This window comes from Lissotriton helveticus, chromosome 2_1 (assembly GCF_964261635.1).
Source record: "Lissotriton helveticus chromosome 2_1, aLisHel1.1, whole genome shotgun sequence".
In the NCBI taxonomy this organism is placed as follows: domain Eukaryota; kingdom Metazoa; phylum Chordata; class Amphibia; order Caudata; family Salamandridae; genus Lissotriton; species Lissotriton helveticus.
Window position 1 is genome coordinate 141,863,520 of NC_136059.1, and position 23,292 is coordinate 141,886,811.

At 45.0% G+C, this 23,292-nt stretch overlaps 1 protein-coding gene across 1 annotated transcript in view; it reads right to left on the reverse strand.

The window, feature by feature from the left end:
• Positions 1–302: 302 nt before the first annotated feature.
• The window catches only part of LOC144817803 (uncharacterized), a 312,290-nt gene continuing 289,300 nt past the window's right edge, over positions 303–23,292 (reverse strand). Inside the window, exons 3-4 of the mRNA XM_078674631.1 lie at positions 7,309–7,821; positions 303–5,473 (exon numbers count right to left, since the gene is read on the reverse strand). Coding sequence (XP_078530757.1) covers positions 4,953–5,473; positions 7,309–7,821 — 1,034 coding nt within the window. The 3' untranslated portion in view covers positions 303–4,952. The remainder of the gene's footprint in view (positions 5,474–7,308; positions 7,822–23,292) is intronic.

Consider the following 23,292-nt stretch of genomic DNA (forward strand, 5'->3'; position numbering starts at 1 on the left):
TCTGTAAATGTCAGTGATTGGGTCTGGAGTTTGAAGCTTGTCTTGTTTCATTTTTGTAAAGCATTACTATTATTTATGGACTGAAGGCTTTGAGTCTGAATTGTTATTGTTTTTATCTTTTTATTGACACAGTCTTTTAACCCTCCAAAGTTCACATACTTTTTTGCATAATTCATAATTTTAGACAGTTTTCTAAAAGTATAATTCTTTGAATTGTATCAACCTGAGAAGAATAAAAGGCGGAGCAAGATCTGCATCAATTAAGACCTATGTGAATTATGCCTTATGATTCAAGAACTCACTGTGGGTTAATATGCTAATTTTATTTGCAAGCATAACAGTGAAAATCAGTTATGAAAGAAGTTAAGTATACAGTCAATCATAATAAAGTAGAGCGCTAACCACATTGAGTGCAGATATTCTGTGAAGAAACTCAATCACTTCATTACCAAAAGCATAAAATACATGGCAAGTGAAAACCAGGTCACATCTTTAATTTGCATATATTAGGTCTAAAAATATGGTAAATGTCCATGAGTTTATTTTCAGGTAGTGTCCTTCTGCAATGCATCCTACTGCTAAGCTCAGATTTTATGAGACGGGAACATTTCAAATTAGTGTGTGAAAACATTTGAAGTGCTTCAGAATATAAATGATAGAATTTCAATGCTTTCCCTATTCTGAATCAAGGTTATTAGATGTCTTTAAGGTTGGACATATTGCATTATTTTTTTCTCACAGTTTCCTATAGTGCTGATCTGGCCTTAGGGCAATTAGAGCACTTAACAAAAAAAAAAGATGACCATCTCTGGGGAGGCAGAGATTCAAACCTGGGCCCAGATTTACTAAGCCTTTGTGTTGTCCTTGCGTTGAAAAGGTAAAGGCTTCAGTAAGATTTGCAAAGTGATATGCATGACTTTGTAAAGAATTGTAACGCAATGCAGGGGCATGTTCTGCATTGTGCTAGATTTCATAGTGGTAGGCATTCAATGGATGGAGCATTGGCGTTCCTATTCATCCATCCATGGAATTTGACACAATCCCAGATTTACTGAAATCTTAAAACCTGTTAATGCGCCAAAATGGTATGCCACTCTGACCATTGTTTAACACCTTCAATGCTACAGCAATTCATCCCGGATGCTGCACTTCCTTGATCCCATTGTTCATGACGAGCTCAGCTCGTCATGAGCACACGAGCAGTGTACTGCATGACGAGCTGAGCTCGTCATGAGCATGGAAGGGGTTAACAAGGAGAAATATGCTAATGCCGTCATGTATATTCCCCTTTGGATTGTTCTTATACCTGAAGGTGCCCCGGATATCCTGCACATAAACAATCCTGCCTGTATCGCAGGCATCCTTGGACTGTGGTGCAAGGGTGCCACCATTAGTGCTAGGTATTCTCATGTGTGCCAGCGCTAGGAGAGATCTGACGAGTGCCATGTCTTACTGGATATGGAGCTGTTATGCTCTCTCCCATTCACCTAAGACAGTGCAGCAACTGTGCATGAAGCCATGAGCTGCGTGAAATTTTAGTAAATGTGCCCCCTGGTTTCCAAGGTCTAAAGGTCGATAACTCAGGCCTACTAGGCCACATCTCATTTCGCCTGGCGTGTTGATCCCTCCAGAGAGTGGAAATGCTCTGCCAACTATAGGAAGAGGGGGCCCATACAGTGCCATCTGGAGTAAAACTGGATTCAGCTGCACACAGAGAAATCCTCTCAATATTTAGATGCTGCACAGGACTTTCACGGTCGAAGGAGCTCTGGTGGCTGCACTTGTGTCATCATTGTAAATGATGGAGCCAGCACATTTCCAAGAATGCATTTCAAGTAACAAAATACCTATTTGTATTGTTAATATAGAGAAATAACAATTAAATGTGAATTGACTTCAACATATGCTTTTCATAATAAACAGATAAGACCTATGGTATCAGAAATGTTTTTCTCCTAGTCAATCAATCAGGCCTCTAGCTGTGATCATTGGCTTATCACAATAACCAACTGAGGAATTATGTACTGAGCTTTCATTTTCCCACAAGGCAACAATCAGTCATAAAATTACATAGTGTTAAATACCACAGTTAGAAAAGTAATATGCTATACTTCCTAAGAGGGTCTCACAAGGATTCGGGCTGGAAATCTTCCATATTCACTGGTTGTCAGAGGGAGGGATCAACACCAAAACTGTCACCTACTACAGTAATCTATGAGAATCCATGTAGTAAAATACCTATCTGTTTTCATAGATACAATTATACCCTTAAATGCCTGTTGACTTTAACGTATGCTTTTCACAATCAATATGCCAGGACTACTGCCTTTTCACTATAAACAATCAAGCAATCAATGTTATCATTGGCTTGTCACCATACGAACTCAAGCCAACTATAGTTGTTCATCACCTGTATCCTCCAAGTCCATATTATTCAATTTTTTGAACTAAAGTACTCCTTTAGAATTGCATCTTCTGCATACTTGAGTATGATCAGGCCATTCTTTATCTGTGGCTAACATGCCTCCACCACGCAATGTGGTACATACATGATGCAAATGTCTAAGGCAGATTTTTGAAGCCACACAAAGGTACTTGGCTTGGCTGTGAATGGTTTAAAAAATCTGGAGTAATACAACGCAGAGCAAATCGCTGCATTGATTTACTCTGCTCAAGGAAGGTGTTCCATAGGCATTGAAGTGGGTTTTCTCATGCAGCTCTCATGGTTTTTGGCACATTCTCAAATTTACAAGGACTTAAAAGCCTGGGAATGCACCTGAATCAATGCCTTCCCAGGGGAGGCGTAATGAGGAGAAATATCTTCACTTCTCCTTTTTTTCCTCTTTCTATGTGAGCTGCACTATGCGGCACACATAGAAAGAGTAAATGCCTCTCAGGATTGTTTTTGTGTTGGCACCTTTGCACCATGGTGCCTGTGTTGATGCTAGGCTGCCAAATTGGCGCCAGTGCAAAGGGAAAGGACAGGAATGTGCCGTACTGAATATATATGGTGAATTCCTGTCCTTTCCTGTGATGCAGGGCAGCACAGCCAGGTGACTTGCTATGCTGCCCTGTGCCACTAAACTCTTAAATATGGAGCAATCACTCCTACGAGAGCCTAACAAGGAGTATTGTATTCATCCAGATTGTTCGAGTGGATAACAGTACCAAATGATAATAATAATGATGGAGCAAGAGCTGTGAGGGACTACAGCACAGGTAAGAACCGAACACCACATGTGCTAGTCTCAATCTTGTCTGCAGTCTGCACTTGGTTGTATTCGGTTGTATTCGGTTACAGTTCTCATGGTTACTGAGGAATGAAGGAATTACAGCATTGTATTTTTAGGCAAGTGCTAAACTCACCTTCGGAATGGCATTTTGAATACTATGTAGATCAGGTACTGCATAGATCAGGTTTTCTTACTGTATGAAACACTGAGAGACCTGATGCTGTTTATTTACCTGAAAGCCAAATAAAAAAATGTATTAAATGAAAGAACGTAGCTTTACCAAGTGAGATTAAGGCTTGGTGTATTTCCTTCATCACATTCCTGTAAAGTTCCTTCTGACATTCCTGCAGTAGCCTCCACTCCTCTTGGGATAAACAAGCAGAAGGATTGAGGAATGCAACCGATAGTGAGTGTATGCTTCTCCAGTGATCTCTGTCTGTGAGTAGGTACAGTCCAGGTGTTATCTGTGGCAGTGACCAGGTGCAGGTCAGTTGTGATCCCTGGCTTTGAGCAGGTACAGTTCAGAGGTGATCCAATGCAGAGACCAGGTACTCTGCAGGTATGATGTATGGCGGTGACCAGATACAGGCGAGGTGTGATCTCTGACAGGGAGGCAATGCTGAGTACTCTCCTTTGAGAGAGCGTTGATGAAGGATGATGCTAAGAAAGTATTGGGCATATTTATGCAGATGTTGTGTCGCCCTTGTGCATGCAAGGGGCCGCAAGGGCAATGCAAAATCTATGTAGGATTTATGAACCCATGCAAGGTCAATTTGTGTGGCCGCGAGTGGCTTGATACCACAAGAGTAATGAAATGCAGAACAAATTGCTGTGTTGCATTACTCTGCACCAGAGAGGCATTCCATGGGTGGACTGTGGGTGTTCCCGCAAATCCACCCATAGATTTTGAGGAATTCCCAGATATACTATTAGTGCAGATCTGGGAATGCGTCCATAGGCTATCCCTCCCCAAGTGAAGCATAACAAGGAAAAATATATTTATTTCGATATATCTTTATTTCTTTATATCTTAATTCGCTTTATTACTTCCTCTTTCTTTGTGAGCTGCATTCTGCAGCACACATAGAAAGAGGAATATGCCTTAAGAGCTTGTTTTTGTGCAGGAAGGTGACCCTTTCTGCACAAAAACAACCCTGCTTACAATGCAGGCACTCTTGCACAATGGTGCAAGAGTGCCTGTGTTGGCGCGGGGCAGCACATTGTGCGTCAGCACTAGGAACTGACAGGAATGCACCAAATATTGTTAAGAATGGCGCATTCCTGCACATTTACTTATCACGCAGCACAGGGCAGCAAGGTCACTTGCTGCGTGATATCTACATAAATATGCATGTATATTCATAAGAAATGGCTTTGAGCTAGTTGAGTATGATGGTGAGATCTGAGAGATAAGGCTTTGAAAGTTTGGGTGTTCGAGATGAGGCAGGGTTGGTGTTGTCAATGTGCTGTTCGATCTTCTGTATTCTTGGTCTGAGAAGAGGTTGGTAGAATTGTACTTTTCTGTGTAGTGAAGAGTGGGTGGGTCTTACGGGGGGAGGCGATGAAGTCCTTGATTTTTTGACATATCTAGGCTAAAGGGCCAGGTCGGCTAAGGGAACATTCACAACTAAGGAGGGATGAGAGCTCCACTCAAAGGTATAGCACAGTGAAATGTAAGAAAAAAAGCAGATTACATAGTGTGTCACACTGCAGAGAGAGTTATAGGAAATCCAGAAACGCGCTTTTTTCAGACTCTACAGCTAACTTAATCCTACGGTTAGCCTCTTCCAGCTTGCCTATGATGGTCGGTAACCTAGCAGTGATAAGCAGCTGGTAATCGCTACTACTTTCAATCAGGGGACGGATAGCCACTACAATTTCATTCAAGACTGGCAGCAGATCATCGAGCGTCTCCGCGAGCCCCATCAACATGTTGGCCGCACTGGCCTTCCCAGCCAAGCTGCTCAGGAAACTAGTGCATCTTCTCAACGGGATGAGGAAATTCACGACCTTTTGTCGCAGAGCTTTTTCCTGGCTTATGTCCCGCTGATAGTTTTGAATGCGCACATCGTTAGTCCAAAATTCGTTTATCGTCGAATAGAATTCCTCTCTGGTGGACTGATGCTGCCGATCATACTGGTTCACAGCGTACTGCAGATTGTAAACACTTCGTCTAGCTTCATTAACTGCATGTTGAGCGTCTTGCGTAGCTTTTACTGCATCAACAATCATTTGAACACCTAACAAAAATAGAAAAAAGACTACATTTTGTATTGCGACACTGTAACACTGAAGTGTGTAAATACATGTAAAATTATGAGATTATTCAGAATATGCATTGCTAGTGGAAAAAGCATATCATTGCAAATCACTTTTTCAATTTGGCTATAAGAAAACTTCTGAACAGGATTATATGGTTTGGTAGAAGGATCACATGCTAACTTGTGTTATTTAGAAAAAAACTATCCATATCTTCAAAACAATTAAAACAACACAGCAGCTTTGGTTCAATCAAACCCGGTGTAAATAGTTTAGGGAACTCAGAGGACATGAGTGAGGGTGTTTTTGTGTGTGCCGCATGCAAATGTCACATGCACTTTTGATTTTAGTCCATAGTTGACATGGCTCAGCTGATATTTCGGGAAACATCATTTACCACGAAGGCATTACCACTACTAACATTTACCACGTGACACTTACCACGCAGGGTGCCTTCCACGCAGGGTGCCTTCCACGACGTCTTTACCACGGGCTGGGGGGGAGATGTGGTATTCCTTCGAGTCGTTCTGCGTGGGCTTGGGGGGCAGAGGGGGGCTGGGGGGGGTCTCCCCCCCAAAAAATAACAAGCGGGGGCAGAGGGGGGCTGGGGGGGGTCTCCCCCCCAAAAAATAACAAGCAGTTTACTTTAAAAAAAAAAACGAACATAATTTTAAAAGAAAAAGGAAAGAGCCTCCCCCAAAGACGTGCCGTGTACGTCAAAAAAACAGTCCTTTTTTTATTTTGGTATACGTGTTTTGACGCTTGTTTCAATGGAGGATGGAAGTAAGGGCTCGTAGAGAAAGACGTGCAGGTAAGACGTTTCTAGGCGTAGTAAAATCCTACGTTGTAAATACCAGCGTGGTAAAGCCACTTGCGATGTAAAATTCGCGTGGTAAAGCCATGCGTGGTAATTGAAATCGTGGTATAATCATATATTCTGATATTTCAATATATGTCGAACGTTCAGCTTGCATGGATTAACAGTAGACAAAACATAGCTTTTGGGAGAATTGGTGTCTTTCTGTAGTCATATCTGGAGACTTGGTATTCATGTTTTTTGTTTGTGTTTTCTGATTGGGTTTGTGATTGAGTGTGTGTTGCAGCCATGCCTCCTTTTGTGTATGTATCTATGTGTGTGAGCATAGCGAGCTTCAGCGAATATATCTTCCAATCCGATGTGCCTGCCTATGTGGTTGTGTGTTTGATAGAGTGAGACCAAGGGTAAGATTTACAATGATTTTATGTGTGGTCTGTGTAACAGTTTTAACGCAGACATGGCACAATATTCTACTTGTCATTAATAAAGTGATGCAAATGGCAATTTGTGCTGGTTTCTGATCAAAAGTAACGCAGTGCAACGCAATGCGCTGCCTGAGTTCTTTTGCATCAAGGGACTGTTCCCTGGATGGTGCACGTGCATTCCCGTGCATCCACCTGTGGATTTTAAAGCAGCTCTATATCTGGTAAGACTTGAGCAGGAGGAAACTCCTCCTCGCACAAAAACGATGTTGACTTACTCTTGCACTCTTGCACTATGTCCCAGGGGTGTCTACGTTGGCTTATGGCTGCAGAAAGTGTACCAGCAAATGGGGAGAGAATTACCACACCAATTCTTTGTCACAACAATACACTTCTGTATTCCCAGCTGACACACCGCAGCACAGTGCAGCAACTTTACTTGCTGGCCTGTGTTGTGTAAAACTTTGTAAATCTGAGTCTACGTGATTATATGGGTCTTGCATATGGATATGTGATATGAATGTGGGTGTGTTGTTTCTTTTGTCAAGATTCAAAAAGATGAAAGAACAATATATACCTATAAATGGCCCAACAAAAGGAATAAAAAAAAAGCCCAGTACTGCCTTCCCAATCGAGTCCTTTGCCTCTTGCTCTCTTTGGAATGCTCTGTTCAGGTCATCGTTTGCATTGTCGAGAGCGCGCTCGGCCGCGTACAGCTGTTGTCTGGCGAGGGACGCCTGCTCGTTCAGTCCGGAGAGTTGCACGTTAAGACGTTGTTGCCGATCTTCTAGATCCCTCTGTGCATTATTCAGATTGTTTATCATGTTTAAGCGCTCTTCCGCATTTTCGCTCAGTGCTTTCACTTGTGCCAGGGATGACTCCTCTGCCTTCGACAGACTTTTCTCGGATGCCTCTAGGAGTTGGTGGACATTTTCAATGCCTTGCTCTAGGTCGGTGCTGGCCAGCAAGGTATCAGCAACAGACGCCAAGGAATTTAAGCCATCCACAAAGGGCGGCAGAACTGCCTGTTTATAACTCTCTTCTGTGACAGGAATGACAGCAAGAGTGTGTCCTGGAAATAGAACTGGACCTTAAAGGGGAAGGAGAGAAGAATGAAGGTTAGAGACCTCTTCAGGAGGAGGCAGGTGTGTTTTCCATTACATGTAGATGTGAGGATACAAAATACAAGCACACATATTGTATAAAACTTGACAATATTTTACGAGAAACAGTAAAGCCCATTTCAAATGGATATCAGTGCAACACTAAATCAGGCCCAAGACTTCTCTGGTTTCTAATCAGTATTGGAAATGCAGAGAATGCATCAGGATCACGGGTTTGGCAGCCATTACTAGCTGGGTCGGCCAGCCCCTGTGAAATATAGGGACTTTATCCTGGTGACAACACCAGGACACATTCAGCGGAGTAGCACTCTATGTGCTTTGCATTTAGCGCATCAACATGTAGGGCGGGGGGGGAGAGGGGGGGGCAGGGGTGGACTCTTGATTTCAGTTCCACTCCAAAGGGACAAATCCTTTCTATGGCGGCTTCCTCCTGGCTGAAGGCTAGCTGGAGCCCTACCATCTTGATGCCAGCAAGCAAACACAACCCCCTATCAACTTCACAGGTGTGCCAGAGGAAAATTGTGAATTGGAAGAACGTTTTCTAAGCTTTTCTTGAGCTACGTATGCACTCTAAGACTGTCACATAAAACTATGAATTTGGGGGAAGTTTTGGATTTTCTAGGCTCGATGTGGAAGTAACGGATGCACTGCAAGAATGCCATAAAGCATTTACATGGCAATTAATAATATTTATTTATAGCACTCAAAATAAATTATTTTTTGCAACAATGCAATAACAGAACACCCATAATAGTTTTTCCAGTTCAAAACCATTAAATAGCATAATCACTGCATGACTGCAAATGACATCACATGATCTTTGCCCTAATGAAAACATCACGGTAAATCACATGACAAGACACGCAACACTAATCAGAGCAAAAAAGCCTTATGGTTGCAACTCCAAGGACATCTTGTGATCCACATACATGACCTTTCAGCACTGCAACCATCCTTTACTCACAAACACACATCTTCATCATCACCACACCTTAGTAATATATTACATTCAGTGAGTAACTCCAGGGAAACTTATTATTATTATTATAAGACATCCATTTCAGAAGACGGCGAAGCTTTTGTAGACGTTATGGTCATTTTGTTGTCCTACCCAGAGACTTATTTTATCCCCTTAATCATCTCACTATATGAATTCCTCAAAAGCAGTAGGATAAATGAATTATTTGGTAGGGTTTAGTATGTAGTAATGGCTGTAGCCTGTGTCCCAAATCAATAAATTGTGCAGGTACTTGGGAGTGAAAGTGGGAAACTAGCAGTGCAGCCTTATTCTCACATTCTAAGCCAAACCCTGTTTTAATTAACATAAAATACATTCAATACAGTTGTGTAGTACTCTCCATATGGTGGATTGTAAGAAGATCTTTGTTCTAGGTCTTAATATGGCCTAACATCTAATTACTTCAACCCATGAAGCATTTGGGAAAGCATACTCTCACTGGAACTAATATTTGTGATGTCTGACTACAAGTTGAGGCGTTTTTTATCACTCTTGATAAATAATGACACCCTGGGGTATATTATTTTTTGGGTGGGATGAATACCTATTATTAGTTTATGGGAAATAACATGCAGATGTTGGTGTTTAACATACCAAAATCTGCATGATATGGTAAATACCATATATTTGCCACTGTTGAATTTCAGCAGGTTTGACCAGTCGACATTTAACAAATGTTGGGTTATTTCACGCATTCAATAATGATCGCATCTGTTATATAAAACCAAACTTGTTCTTCCGACCCGTGCGTAAACAGGGGTATATTCACAGAACATAATTAGCAACTCAACTAGTAATCAGTCCGATAGTCTGGGAATGCTTACTGCTTCATTTTCTGTTTTGCAATTCCTGATTTCCAGTCTCACTCAGGCCTAACTCTAGTTTTGCAGTCATTTCTAGAGACTGGGGGTGGTATCACACGAGGGGGCAATGGCAGTCCTAATTTAAGAGATGGTATCTGCAACACAGTTTGACACAGTCTCCCAACCCAACCCATCCTCATCCAACATCTACATGACATATGAATCCAAAGACATGCACTCCCATGAACGTGCTCCTTCCTGACTTGAAGAGCTCAGTCAGTCAGCATGGCACCGTGCACTTCAGTAGCCCGCAACCTTTCATGTGGAGGTCTGCAAGGATCCTTCCTGAGCCTGCCCCCTCTTCAATGCATACATGATGCCTCGAGCCAGCATCATCATCTGCTCTCATGACATCAATGTCCTCCCCTAGGCCGTTAACATGCAACTCATTCTTCTCAAGGACAAGACCCTCCTGGTGGTCAACAGAGCTATAATGACACCCCCAACCTTGCCAAGAACCACGGGATCGTCATCAACAACAAACTCAACATGACTGCCCAAGTCAAGGATTGAGGCGGGGATTCAGGATACAAGAGATCTATACCAGTAGGGTGTCTAATCCCATATGACACACTAATAGAAGAAGACGGGTTACACCCAAGTCATTTCTCACTACATTGCTAGCTATTGGCTGCCCTTGCTTCCAAATGGGGAATTTAACCAATGGGCTCCAACCCATCTCACCATACAGTATTTGCAGATAATTGGGCGAGGAGGATACCTCACGCAATGGTTTGCTGCTTTGCTGAGACAACACACTGCAGTCAAATTGGCACAGCATCGGCTCCACTGGGAGGGAGACTTACACCATCTGCTCACGGATCCCGAATGGGCCTCAGTGCTGGAGAACCCTGTGCACATCCCAGGAATGTACGCCTATGCCAAATACAGTATTACATCACACAAAGAGCATATCTCACACCCGCTTGTCCCTGTTGCTGTCTCATTGATGCAGATCTACTGCACATGTTATGGGTATGCCCCAACCCGCATAGGTACTGGATTGAGGTAGCAGATACTCTTAGCCAATGCACAGACAATTCTCTTCCATTTAAATGGAAAATCTACATATTGCATATTTATCGTAGAAGCCTGAAACATAAAGTGACTTCTAGGTTTTTTTGATCTGAGATTTATCACCAGGAGATGGAAGGCTCCTGATCCCCCTCATATACTAGCGTGGAGATGCTCCTTGCTGGCGTGGGCTAAGGCTGAGAGTTTTGCACCCTGGGTATCCTCGAGACCCCACTTGCTGCAAGTTGGGACACAGTTTTACCCGAGCTGCAAAACATACACAATACAAACACAGAGGCTTTACCCTCAGCTAATGCCACTGCGTAGGAGCACACCAGGCGGGTGAACCAAGGAACACTCCGGTTTTTTATAACACAATCAATTGTTATGTTTTAAGTTGTCCTTGTTATATTATTACCCGCCTCTCCAGTTCACAGACCACTACACAGAGAGAGCTAACATAACAGACATGTATCAGGCACTCAGGCACAGCAGAGCCTCCATGAGCACCAGCGATTAATGTTCAAGACTCAAATACACACTGCAGTCAGAAATGTGATTAAATCTTAAATGTTGATGTATATTCAATATAAATGTACCTACTAAATAGCCACTATCAAAAGGAATGTATACTGTGTATGTCTGTCCTGATTAAGAAAACCTAATAAAACAGATAAAAAAAATGTCTGCCTAAGTCAATGCCATCACCACCTCATGCTTGCCTATCCTGAAGGTGCTGAAGAAGGTTTTCAACTCCGCCATCCGCCCAGGATGGGGCATCGCCATCGCCCATAAAAGCACCCTCCGCATGATGACCACCGGCCCGGATAACACTGCGACCCTCATGGAGCACCTCCACTTCCAGATCCAAATCAAACCTCAAACGACTCTCCGTGGAGCCCTCATCTACAGGCCTCCCCGTTCCCGTGCTCCTTTCACTGACACCACCACCGACCTCATCACACCCCACCCCCTCGCCTCCACAGATTGCATCCTACTCGGAGACCTACATTTCCACCTAGGCAATCACAATGACCCCAGTACCACCTCCCTCTTACAGAATCTCGCCAACATAGGACTAAAGCAGCTAGTCAATTCCCCCATGCACACAGTGGGGCGCAATCTCTACCCCGTTTTCACAGAAGGAAACAGCGCCTTCTACAGCCCCACCACAGAACTCTACTGGACAGACCACCACTTCAGCGACTTCTCCTTCAAAAAAACCACAGTACACGAGCACGCCCACTGCCTCCCCCTTAGAAGCTGGAACAAAGCTCACCTCTGCGCTCATCAGCACCCCACCACTGACTATGCCAGACACTAATGCTGCAACATGCAACCTCGACCGCGGGATCACAAACTGCACCAACACACTCGCCCCCTCAAGAAAGCCACAGGGCAACACAGCAAGAAACCAAGCTGGTTCACCCCTGCCCTCCAAGAATCCAATTGCTCCTGCCAACGACTCAACAACAAAAAAAACTCAGAAACATGCGCCGCCTACAGAGCAGCCTCCGCAGCATACGACCAACTCATCAAATCCACAAAGAAGAAATACCTCCAAGACAGAATCCTCACCAAAGCTGAATAACACCAAATAAGTCTTCTCCATCATCAAGGAATATGCCAAGCCCTGCAGCAAAACAACAGGCGTCCCACCCTGCCAAGACCTTTGCAACAGATTCAGCACCTTATTTCACCTCAAGATTAAGATGATCTATGACAACTTCGATAACCAAGACCTCCACAACACTCCAGCTCCCCCCTAGTAATGCCACCCAACAGGTCCTGCTCAATTGGACCCCACTCATGACAGAAGACACCTTAAAGATAAGGAAGAACATCCACTCCCGAGCACCCTCAGACATCTGCCCATCCCACTTCTTCCACAGTGCCGCCATGGCCATCATGCCGGAACTACGCCGGACGATCAACTGCTCCCTCGAGACTGCCACATTCCCTGACAAATGGACACATGCCAAAGTCAACCCACTCCTGAAGAAACCCTCCGATGAGATGAGACAGACCTTGAAAACTTCACCCCGATCTCCCTGCTTCCATTTACAGCCAAGGTCATAGAAACAGCCATCAACACCCAGCCAGCAAACTTCATCAAAGCTAACAATGTCCTGGTCATCTCCCAATCCAGATTTCATATCAACCACAGCACAGAGACTGCCCTACTTGCCGCCACAACGACATTCACTCCCTCCTCAACCAGGGCCGAACTGCAGCCCGGTGCCCGCTATGGCCAGTCCGGCTCTGGCCCTCATCTTCCTGAACCTCTCAGCTGCCTTCGAAACCATATCCCACCGCACACTAGCCACCAGACTCCACGATGCTGGCATCCGCAGAAAGGCCCTCAAATGAATATGCTAATTTTTCACCAGCAGATCTCAGCGAGTCAGACTCCCACCTACCTCCCATAACCAACAGAGACCAACTGTGGAATGCCCCAGGGATCCTCCCTCAGCCTCTCCTTCTTCAACATCTACATGGCCCCACTTGCAACCACTGTTAGAAATCATGGCTCAATATTGTCTCCTACGTCAACGACACCCAGATTATCCTCTCCCTCACCAACGAACCCAACATCACCAGATACAACTTCCAAGAACGGATGAAAGCCGTTGTCACCTGGATGAAGAATAACTTCCTGAAATTCATTTCAGAGAAAACAGAAGTCCTCATACTTGGCTCCACCCCCTCTGCATGGGACAACTCATGGTTGCCCCCTGCCCTCGGAAACACCCCACCCCAATGGAGCACGCTTGAAACCTCTTCATCATACTAGATGCATCGCTCACAATGAACCGCCAGATCAATGCCGTATCCACGGCCTGCTTCAACACCCTCCGCATATTTCGAAAAACGTTCAGATGGACCCCATCCGAATCCAAAAAAACTGTCATGCACACTCTCATCAGTAGTGGACTGGTTTATGGCAATGCTCTCTTCACCAGAATCAACAAGAAACTACTTTGCAAACTCCAGAACGTCCAGAATACCACTGCCAGAATGATCCTAGACATCCCTCGTCACAGCCACATCACCCAACACCTCTGTGATCTCCACTGGCTCCTTATCGAAACAAGAATAACGTTCAAACTCCTCTCTCAAGCAGAAAAGGCCATCCACAACACAGGACCAACATACCTGAACAACCGCCTCTCTTTCCATGTACTCAAAAGACATCTCAGATCAGCTGACCTCTCTCTGGCCACCAGTCCACGCATCTACAAGACCAGAACAGCAGGGAAGTCCTTCTCCTACCCAGCTGCTAAGGCCTGTAATGACTTCCCCCTCCACCTCCGGCAAGCCCACACACTGATCTAGTTCAGGAAGGACCTCAAGACCTGGCTCTTCGGATGACCCCAGAACACAACGGAGCCGACTCCCCTACCCCTAGTGCCTTGAGACCCTTGATGGTGAGTAGTTGCACTTTACCAACCTCTGCTGGATTAATTGATTGAAATGGCTCCGAAGCGGCAGATAGAAAAACATCACACATGCCCTTGTCATAAGTAAGTTGGATAAAGGGAACACCCTCTTTGCAAGGATCATCATAAAACTCACCAGAAAACTAGAAGCCAATTAGAACGTGGCAGCCAGAGAGCCTGGAAGCCAGACTTACTCTCAACCTCACATGCCACACTCACATCACACCACACTTGAATATACAAACAAGAACAATTCAAACTCCTCACCCACAGTTTCAAGGTACTACATAATACTAGTCCACATACCTCAACAATTGTGACTGCTTGCACAAACCTTCATTCCTTCGGGCTCCTACTTGCACACATCCCACGCTTATGGGAAACCAAATGTGCCTGTTGAACCTTCTCCTCCATCACTCCTAAGGCATGGAGCCATCTGCAGCTACATATAGGTGCCTCCTCGTCTCTTCTTGAAATTTTGCAAACCATCCCACTAGACCCTGGGATAAGCTAGACTCATACCTGCTCACCGCCAAGATACCCTTTTGGGTGATAGTAGCTTCAAAATTCGCATAACAAAGCATAATATAACCTATAGGTTTGGCCTGACTGATGTTTTAAATATTTAAAGACCTGGAGCAGGGCTGCTTTACCACTAGTGGTGGTTGCTTGTCATGAGAACTTTAAAGGGAGGTGCACTAAGCTGGAAATGTCACATCATTTCTTTTCTTATCTAAAATGAGCAGCAAGACATAACACAAGAAGGTAGACAAAACAACACGATTAAAGCATAACAGAGTGAAATGCAGTCAAAGCACAATCCAACTCAACAACTACAGTACAGCAACTCAACAAAATCGCCTTGTTATAATTCAGCATACAGCAGCATCACAAAAATAATAGAACACAATACAACAACAATCAATCAATCAATCAATCAATCAATCAATCATAGCATTTATATAGCGCGCTACTCACCCGGAGGGTCTCAAGGCGCTGGGGGGGGGTCCGCTACTGCTCGAACAGCCAGGTCTTGAGCTGCTTCCTGAAGGCGAGGTGGTCCTGGGTCAGGCGGAGGCGGGTCGGAAGGGAGTTCCAAGTCTTGGCGGCCAGGTAGGAAAAGGACCTTCCTCCTGTGGTGGCTCTTCGGATGCGGGGGACGGCGGCGAGGGCGTGGCTGGTCGATCGAAGCTGGCGTTTGGGAGCGTAGAAGTTGAGGCGGCTGTTGAGGTATCCTGGGCCTTGGTTGTGTAGGGCTTTGTGTGCGTGGGTGAGGAGCCGGAAGGTGATTCTCTTGTTGACCGGGAGCCAGTGCAGGTCTCTCAGGTGTCCGGAGATGTGGCTGCGGCGGGGGATGTCCAGGATGAGTCGTGCTGAGGTGTTCTGGATCCGCTGGAGTCTCTTCTGGAGTTTGGCGGTGGTTCCGGCGTAGAGGGAGTTGCCGTAGTCCAGACGGCTGGTGACGAGGGCCTGGGTGACCGTCTTCCTGGTCTCGGAGGGGATCCATCGGAAGATCTTGCGTAGCATGCGCAGGATGTTGAAGCACGACGAGGAGACGGCGTTGACTTGTCTGGTCATGGAGAGGGAGGAGTCCAGGATGAAGCCCAGGTTGCGTGCGTGGTCTGTTGGTTTGGGTGCGCTGCCCAGGGCGGGGGGCCACCAGGAGTCGTCCCAGGCGGAGGGTGAGGATCCTAGGATGAGGACTTCCGTCTTGTCTGAGTTCAGTTTCAGGCGGCTGTTCGTCATCCATTTGGCCACGTCTGTCATCCCTTCGTGCAGGTTGGCTCTGGCGGTGGTGGGGTCGTTGGTGAGGGAGAGGATCAGCTGGGTGTCGTCGGCGTAGGAGATGATGCTGAGGTTGTGCTGGCGTGCGATGGCTGCGAGGGGGCTCATGTAGACGTTGAAGAGTGTTGGGCTGAGCGAGGAGCCTTGAGGAACGCCGCAGATGACTTCGGTGGCCTCCGATCTGAACGGGGGGAGGCGGAATCTCTGTGTCCGTCCGTCGAGGAAGGAGATGATCCACTCCAGTGCCTTCTCCTGGATTCCGACGTTGCTGAGGCGCTGTACTAGGGTACGGTGGCAGACGGTGTCGAAGGCCGCGGAGAGGTCCAGGAGGATGAGGGCCGCCGTTTCTCCGTTGTCGAGCAGGGCTCGGATGTCATCGGTAGCTGCGATCAGGGCGGTCTCGGTGCTGTGGTTGGCCCGGAAGCCAGACTGCGAGAGGTCGAGGGAGCCGTTCGTCTCAAGGAAGGCGGCCAGTTGCTTGATATAACAGATATATACCCAAGCGTTCCTGTGACACATTACCATCAACAGAGCCAGGTAAAATGTTTAAAATGTGTTTGTACCAAGAACTGGATTAACTTTCCAAGAATCGTTCAAAAGGCCTATTCGGTCATCACTGTCTTCTAGATTGCCAGGGGAGCCAGAAAAGGGTGATATGTGTGCACTCACAAAGTACTTTCAAAAGATGTGTGCATACATCCAATATTGGCAAAGAGAAGTGTGTCTGTGAGAATCATAAACCTCCAGCTTGATGTGATAGGGTGAGGACCAGACAGAGGGGGAAGCTTATATGAAGTTTTTGTTTTGGAGGGCAGTGTGAGTGGGCACAATGTCCCTGTAGGTTCTTTGCAAAGTCACATTATGAATGAGAAGTTGTTTAGGGTGTTGAAGCCGAAACCTTTATCCCAATATATCTGATAAGCCCTTTTTAGTTAAAAAACAAGGAACTAAGGGGCATATTTATAAGAGGCTTGCTCTGGCCTTATGTCACGTGGTTAGATGCAAGACGGGAGCAAGTACTTAAATCATATGTAAAAAAGGATGCATCTGCACAAATGTGTAGTTTTTACAGTTTGCATGCAGCATAAGTTGTGCTGAATCCATCCGCTTCACCCAGGAAATAATAGGTCACATAGTGATGAAGGAAATTTATCACAGTGTAATTACCACAAACAAATCTTATGGTCAAGAAGTGGTGTAAAAACTCAAGGCCAACAAGTACGGATTCATCAACATTGAAATTACACATCATACATTTTCTGACTTGAATTTTACTGGACAGGTCTGTTGGACCAAGTTAGTCTTCCAAACATAATTAGGTATCATGCAGAAAAGGAGGACACATTTCTATTCCTGTGTTAATCTAAGTTCATCCTAATAACCTACCATGGTGAAAATAATACTGAAGGATGGTCATTCCAAACTGAAATAATCATGACACGTGTCAAACAAGAGAACCTTTTAATAAGCAATTTCACAAGAAATTTTGTAACAAACAATGCAAATATAAGGCCCTGGCATACCATGTAGGCAACCAAGCACATCACTGTTGAAATTATGCCAGATTTATTTGTGAGTGCCAAACTTACTGTCACTATTCCAACCCAACGATCTCAATATGACTGCAAGAGACTCCCATCTACATTTGGAGATATTTTACACACATAGGGGCATATTACCAACAAGTAGCGATATTTATCGCTAAATAGGCTTAGGGACGATTTTTTTATCGCTGCCTATCGCTGGATATGTTAGCGGAGAAAACATGCTATTAGCAACGTTTTTTTCCATTGTGCTAAAATATCCAGCGATAGCGGCGAAATGCGTGAATATCGCTGAGAATACAGCGATATTCACACATTAGTGACGAAATGCTCTTAGCCATGTTATCCACCTCCCGTTGGATAACATGGTTAAGAACTGGTCTGGGCAGGTTTTAGTATTTGGAGATATTCGCGTTAAGCGCGAATATTTACAACGCTTCGCCTGCCTTGCTAATAGGCGATAGCGACGTTAGCGACTGCTTTCAGTGGCTAATTGGTTGGGTACGCCCACTTTGCATGTCATTAGCGATAAACATCGCTGACATGCAAAGTGGGCCCCAAACCGCTCGCTATCGCCTTAAAGCTGTCGCTAACATTAGTTAGCGACAGCTTGCTAATAGGGCGATAGAATTATCGTCGCTTAGCGGGTGAAAACGGCTGCTAAATCGGCGATAATTGCCTATCACCCCCCTTGGTAATATGCCCCATAGTCCCCAATTTACACTTAGCAGAAAAAATAGACACATTTTCTTATATTGCCAAACGTCTGTCGAAACACATTAACTCTCATGTTGATGTGTTGTATCCCTTAAATGGTGTACAATATATAAAACTATACAATATATAAAACAAAAAGTGCAACAAACATGTAAAGCAATGTTCAACAAAACATATCAGTGTCAATTAAATCAAAATGTGTTTCATACTGCCTGCATACAAATGATACATAGGTAGTTCTGTTGAAGGCACAAAGAATACGCTCATTGACTTATGATGTTGTCTATTTCCAGGTGACCAGGGAAATGGTTTGCAGCCATGGCTGACGACTCCAGACACTAATCCACAGACAGAGAAGCAGAAGAAGTACAACACAGCTCTGTCCAAAACCTGCAATGTGGTGGAGTACATGTTTGGGGTACTCATGTCCCTCTTTAGGTGCCTCAACAAGTCAGGTGGCAGACTGCTCTATACACCTACCATGGTATGCAAAATAACATTAGTTTGTGCAGTTTTGCACAATATATGTGAAAGGACCCATGTCCCATGGGACTATGAGGGGGCAATTTCACATGAGCATGAAGAGGCAAAAGACTCTGAGGGGGAGATATCCATAATATGTCAGGTCAGCAGAGACGGACCAAATTGTTGATGATTTTTTTAACCAGTAAAATGGAAATGAGGTCAATAATGACAGAAACTATGTCAACTTCTCATGTATTAAAATATTTCTTTGGAACTCATCAATTGTTCTGTGTATGTGTGAATGTCAGTGTGTCTATATAGTCACCAAATTTTGTCAACTAGATGTAGGCGTCAACATGTACACTTTGTATAACTTAGCTGTTGATAAATATATCTCCAACTCAGAACAAATCAAAACAGCAAGTCAACTGTCTTGCTGTATTTTGCTGCATCAAAGTTTGTTAAATGTGGCACTCAGTGTATTATGGTTCACAAATCTCCCAATAAGTCATTCCCTGAGGCAATCCTCAAATTAATGTCTGTTTCACATACGGACTAGCAGGCAGAGTGACAGCACTTTGCTAGTACATATGTTGCAGCAGATTCCATCACAGATCATGGAAGACATATCCCATGGCCAAAGGCATAGCCTCAGATGTAGATGTCAAAATGACATTTGTAAAAAATCATTCATGCAGGTTTAGGGATCCACAAAACAGCACACATGTAACACTTTTCCAGGGCTAATTGATGTGAATACTACATTTGCCCACACTTGATAAAATACACATTTACCATGAATTGCACAGCAATGCGAGGAGGCTCAAAGGCGCGTAGCAAAACATAATAAACTGCTGAAATAGAAATGCATGGGATATTTAGGAAACAAAAGACAACGGAGATGTTTGCCAACCATCACATTAGAGATGGGTAATGTATGAAGCATGTATGTCAAAATGCAATCACAAATTGTTCTAGATGTACACAATGTAACTGAATATATAGTGCAATGATGGTGTTAGGTAATGCCTTTCCCTTGCATGGTAGGATTTGTGTACCCGTCACATGTCCTGAATGCCTTTAGAGGACAATGAATATGCATGTGTGCCATGACATAGGCCTGTGTCATGAATTGCTGGAGGGCCACGCAAAGACCTACTCTCTTAGTTGTTGTACTCTACTGCTTTTGCCAGGGTCAAAACAGAGCAAACGTGGGGGTGGCAGCATACTATGTAGTGATCAGTTGTAGTAAACATGACCATTCAACCCTGAGTCACTGCAGTGAGGCCTACAGGCTCACTCACCTCTTTTAAAGTTCTGCTACTGTGTGTTTAACTCACCCCTGGCCAACATCAGGTTGATCTGGAAGTGTATGTGTGGGACAAAATCATGGGCAAAATTTCATGTGCCTGTGCAGGACATACATAACATATAGTTTGAAGTTTGCAAAAGTATGCACATGGTGAATGTGTATGTCCCGGTAGCATGTGTTCAAAGTGGCATAAACTAGTACAGTACGACTGCAGTACTGAACAGTGTGCACAGACTGAGTGTGTGTGCTGCATGTAAGTAAGCTGGTGGTAGCATGATAAATGAGGATTGCAGTAATGGTCACCGAGGGCCTCATTTATGAAAAGTGTTGCTTCGCTGTGGTAAAACACATTGCACCCTCCTTGCGCCACCGTGGATGCGCTGTATTTACTGTATAGCGCTCCATGTCGCAAGGATTAACAGATACGTCAGGAATTGTGGAATATCAGTTGGCACAAAAATGCTGCGTTGCTGGAGTGTGTCTGGAAACAGATGTGACTCCAGCAATGTGTCATTTCACATGGGGCAAGCCCCATGTGAAAAGGTCTGAGGATTTCATGCAGTGAGGCCATAGAAATGGCACAGTGAAATCTCATAGACTGCAACACTTCTACGAGGCTTTTCTGCGCTGGAATGCCCACCCTGCATACATTATACCTTATGCAGATATAATGTAGCCAAGGGTTTGCAAAGTGACACATCTGACTAAAAATCTGTAAATATGGTACAGTGTGGTGCATTTTTTACGTCACCGCTGCGTCACAAAAAGTGAGGCAAAGCCGATCTAAGGGCCTCATAAATAAGCCCCTGAATGTGCTGTGACTGTACCATAGGTACAGATGTGCCTACCCTGCTACATAACATGGAGGGCCTTGCTTTCATTTGTGGGTAAGACATGACTGCCTGAGGGAAACATGAGGATTAGATGAATTCCATCAGATGGAGTGCAATAGCCCAGTAAAGCTGGAAGCTGGATGGACCCTACATTGGAGTATGGGAGAGCCAGCCTGTCAATGTGCTTCCCTAAGTGAGTGACGAATCCTAGATACATCACAAGGAAGGAGCCTGGATACTTCACAGGGAAAGAGAGATTGAGCTGAACAGCGAATTTAAAAAAAATGGGACAGAGGGCCCAGGATCAACCTTTTAATGCACATATGACTGTGGCAGACATCCAGGTGTACCCTGTGAATTAGGGACTTCCTCTTTAGGAAAGTAGGATCTGCTTTTCATGGTTACCGCCACTTTTTGGTGGATGTTATACTGTTTTTGAATAGTCTGAATGGGATCTGCTAATCAGGACCACAGTCTATCTGCTTTCTCCCTAAACTGTTGTGGTAAGTACCTAGGTACATCCCAGATTGGATACTGGGGTAACCTTGTCAGGCCCTTGTATATGGCACACATGTACCCAGGGCCAGAGGTCCCCCATGGGCTAAAGCATGTATTATGCTGCCCATGGGATACCAGCCAAATTAAATCTTCAGGCCTGCCATTGCAGCATGTGTAATGTGGTGCTATCACCCCTTTCTAAAGATATAGAGTTCCTGGGGCATATGTACAAGCCCCTATCGGCACAGGAACGTCACTTTTAGTGACGTTCCCGTGGCGATAGGGGCCTTGCCTTATGTACATGGCAGTGTTAAGCCACTTAGCATGGCTCAACGCTGCCTTGTACATAAGTTACCCTTTCACGCTATGTTTAGAGAGAAAGGGGCGTGCAGTGGGAGTTGCAGTGGGCGTTCCACCACAGCACCCATTGTATTTGACGCTGTCCCCTATGTACAAGGGTGGCGTACATAGGAGGCAGCACCAAAATTAAGACCAGGAAAATCCTGGTCTTAAGTTGGCGAAACGAGAAGAAATGCATTATTTCTCATCATTTTTTCCATGTGTACTGCCTTGTGCAGCACACATGGAAAAAGCAAAATGCCATGATTTGTTTATGTACAGGAAGGTGTCCATTCCTGTACATAAAGAAACCTTTAAAAAATGCCATTTTGTAACTTTCATGTGTGCTGCATGAAGCATGAAGCAGCACACATGAAAGTTACAAAATGGCATTTCAGGATGATTTATGTGCAGGAATGGACACCTTTCTACACAAAAACAAACCTCCCCTGCACACAGACATCCTTGCACTCTGGTGCAAGGGTGCCTGCGTTGGCGCTAAGTTGTTAAACTTAGCGCCATCGCATAGGGAAACGTAAGGCTGCACCACAGTCTTGTAAATATGGTGCAGCACTGTGTTTCTGAAGTGGTGGAGTGTGTCGTTAAGCCCAGGAGGCTAACGACACACTCTGCCACTTCATTGTACATATCCCCCCCACATCGAAAAGATCACTGCACATAAAACTTATCAGTCACCCCTACAGCAGGTCGTAGGCAATCCCAAAGGCAGAGTGCATGGTTTTACATGAGAGTGTGCCCCTTCATGAGCAAGACACCCCTGCAGACTACGGAGCCTATTCTCCTGAGTTGTCAGCGATACACCATAGAAGACAGTAGAGTGGTAGCCACGTCATAACGCAGTGACTATCTTTAAGGTGGCTAAAATGATTCCCATCATGTTTGTTATCAAACATTTTGCAACCATACCCCCACACCGTAGATGGCATGGGAAGTATGATTCCATGCACTGGAAAAGGGCCCGTGTGGTTCTTAGTGCTCCCGGTACTAGCCTGCTCGACCCAGGCAGCACAACTCGGTTGTCCGCCACTAGAGACACGATTCTGCCCTCCTGCTGATGAGCGATTCTCAAGCAGAGAAAGGCAAAACAATAGGTATCCTATCACAGGGAGGTGGTCCCAGACAGGACATTGTGTATTGGGGCTGGGTGGGAGCGCTTGCCAGCGCCAGAAGGTCTGCATGCGGGGCACATTTGGTGTCCCTGTGCATAGTCCTGTTCAAACCTGTCCCAGGGGGCGCTGGCTCCGGGTCTTGCGTGAAACCAGACAAAGGACATAGGAGTAACCTCCCCTCTATCTGACCCCTCCCTTATTAGGAACAATGGAATCATCCCAACCCTGAGCCAGGGTACTTAAGGGCTCACCTGAATGTAGATCCACAGATTCAACGTGGGATTTGATTTCGATACAAAGACAGCATCTTCTTCAACCGCTTGAACGAAACAACCGCATCGTCCTGATCATGTTGAACTGCTTGCAACAAACTTGTTGCTGAAGATAGAAACCTCCATTGGACCAACTTTGTTGACTCCGGCTTTACGCATCTTCAAGTCCATTTGCACCACCTGTGTCCGTGTCCCGCACAGGTTTGC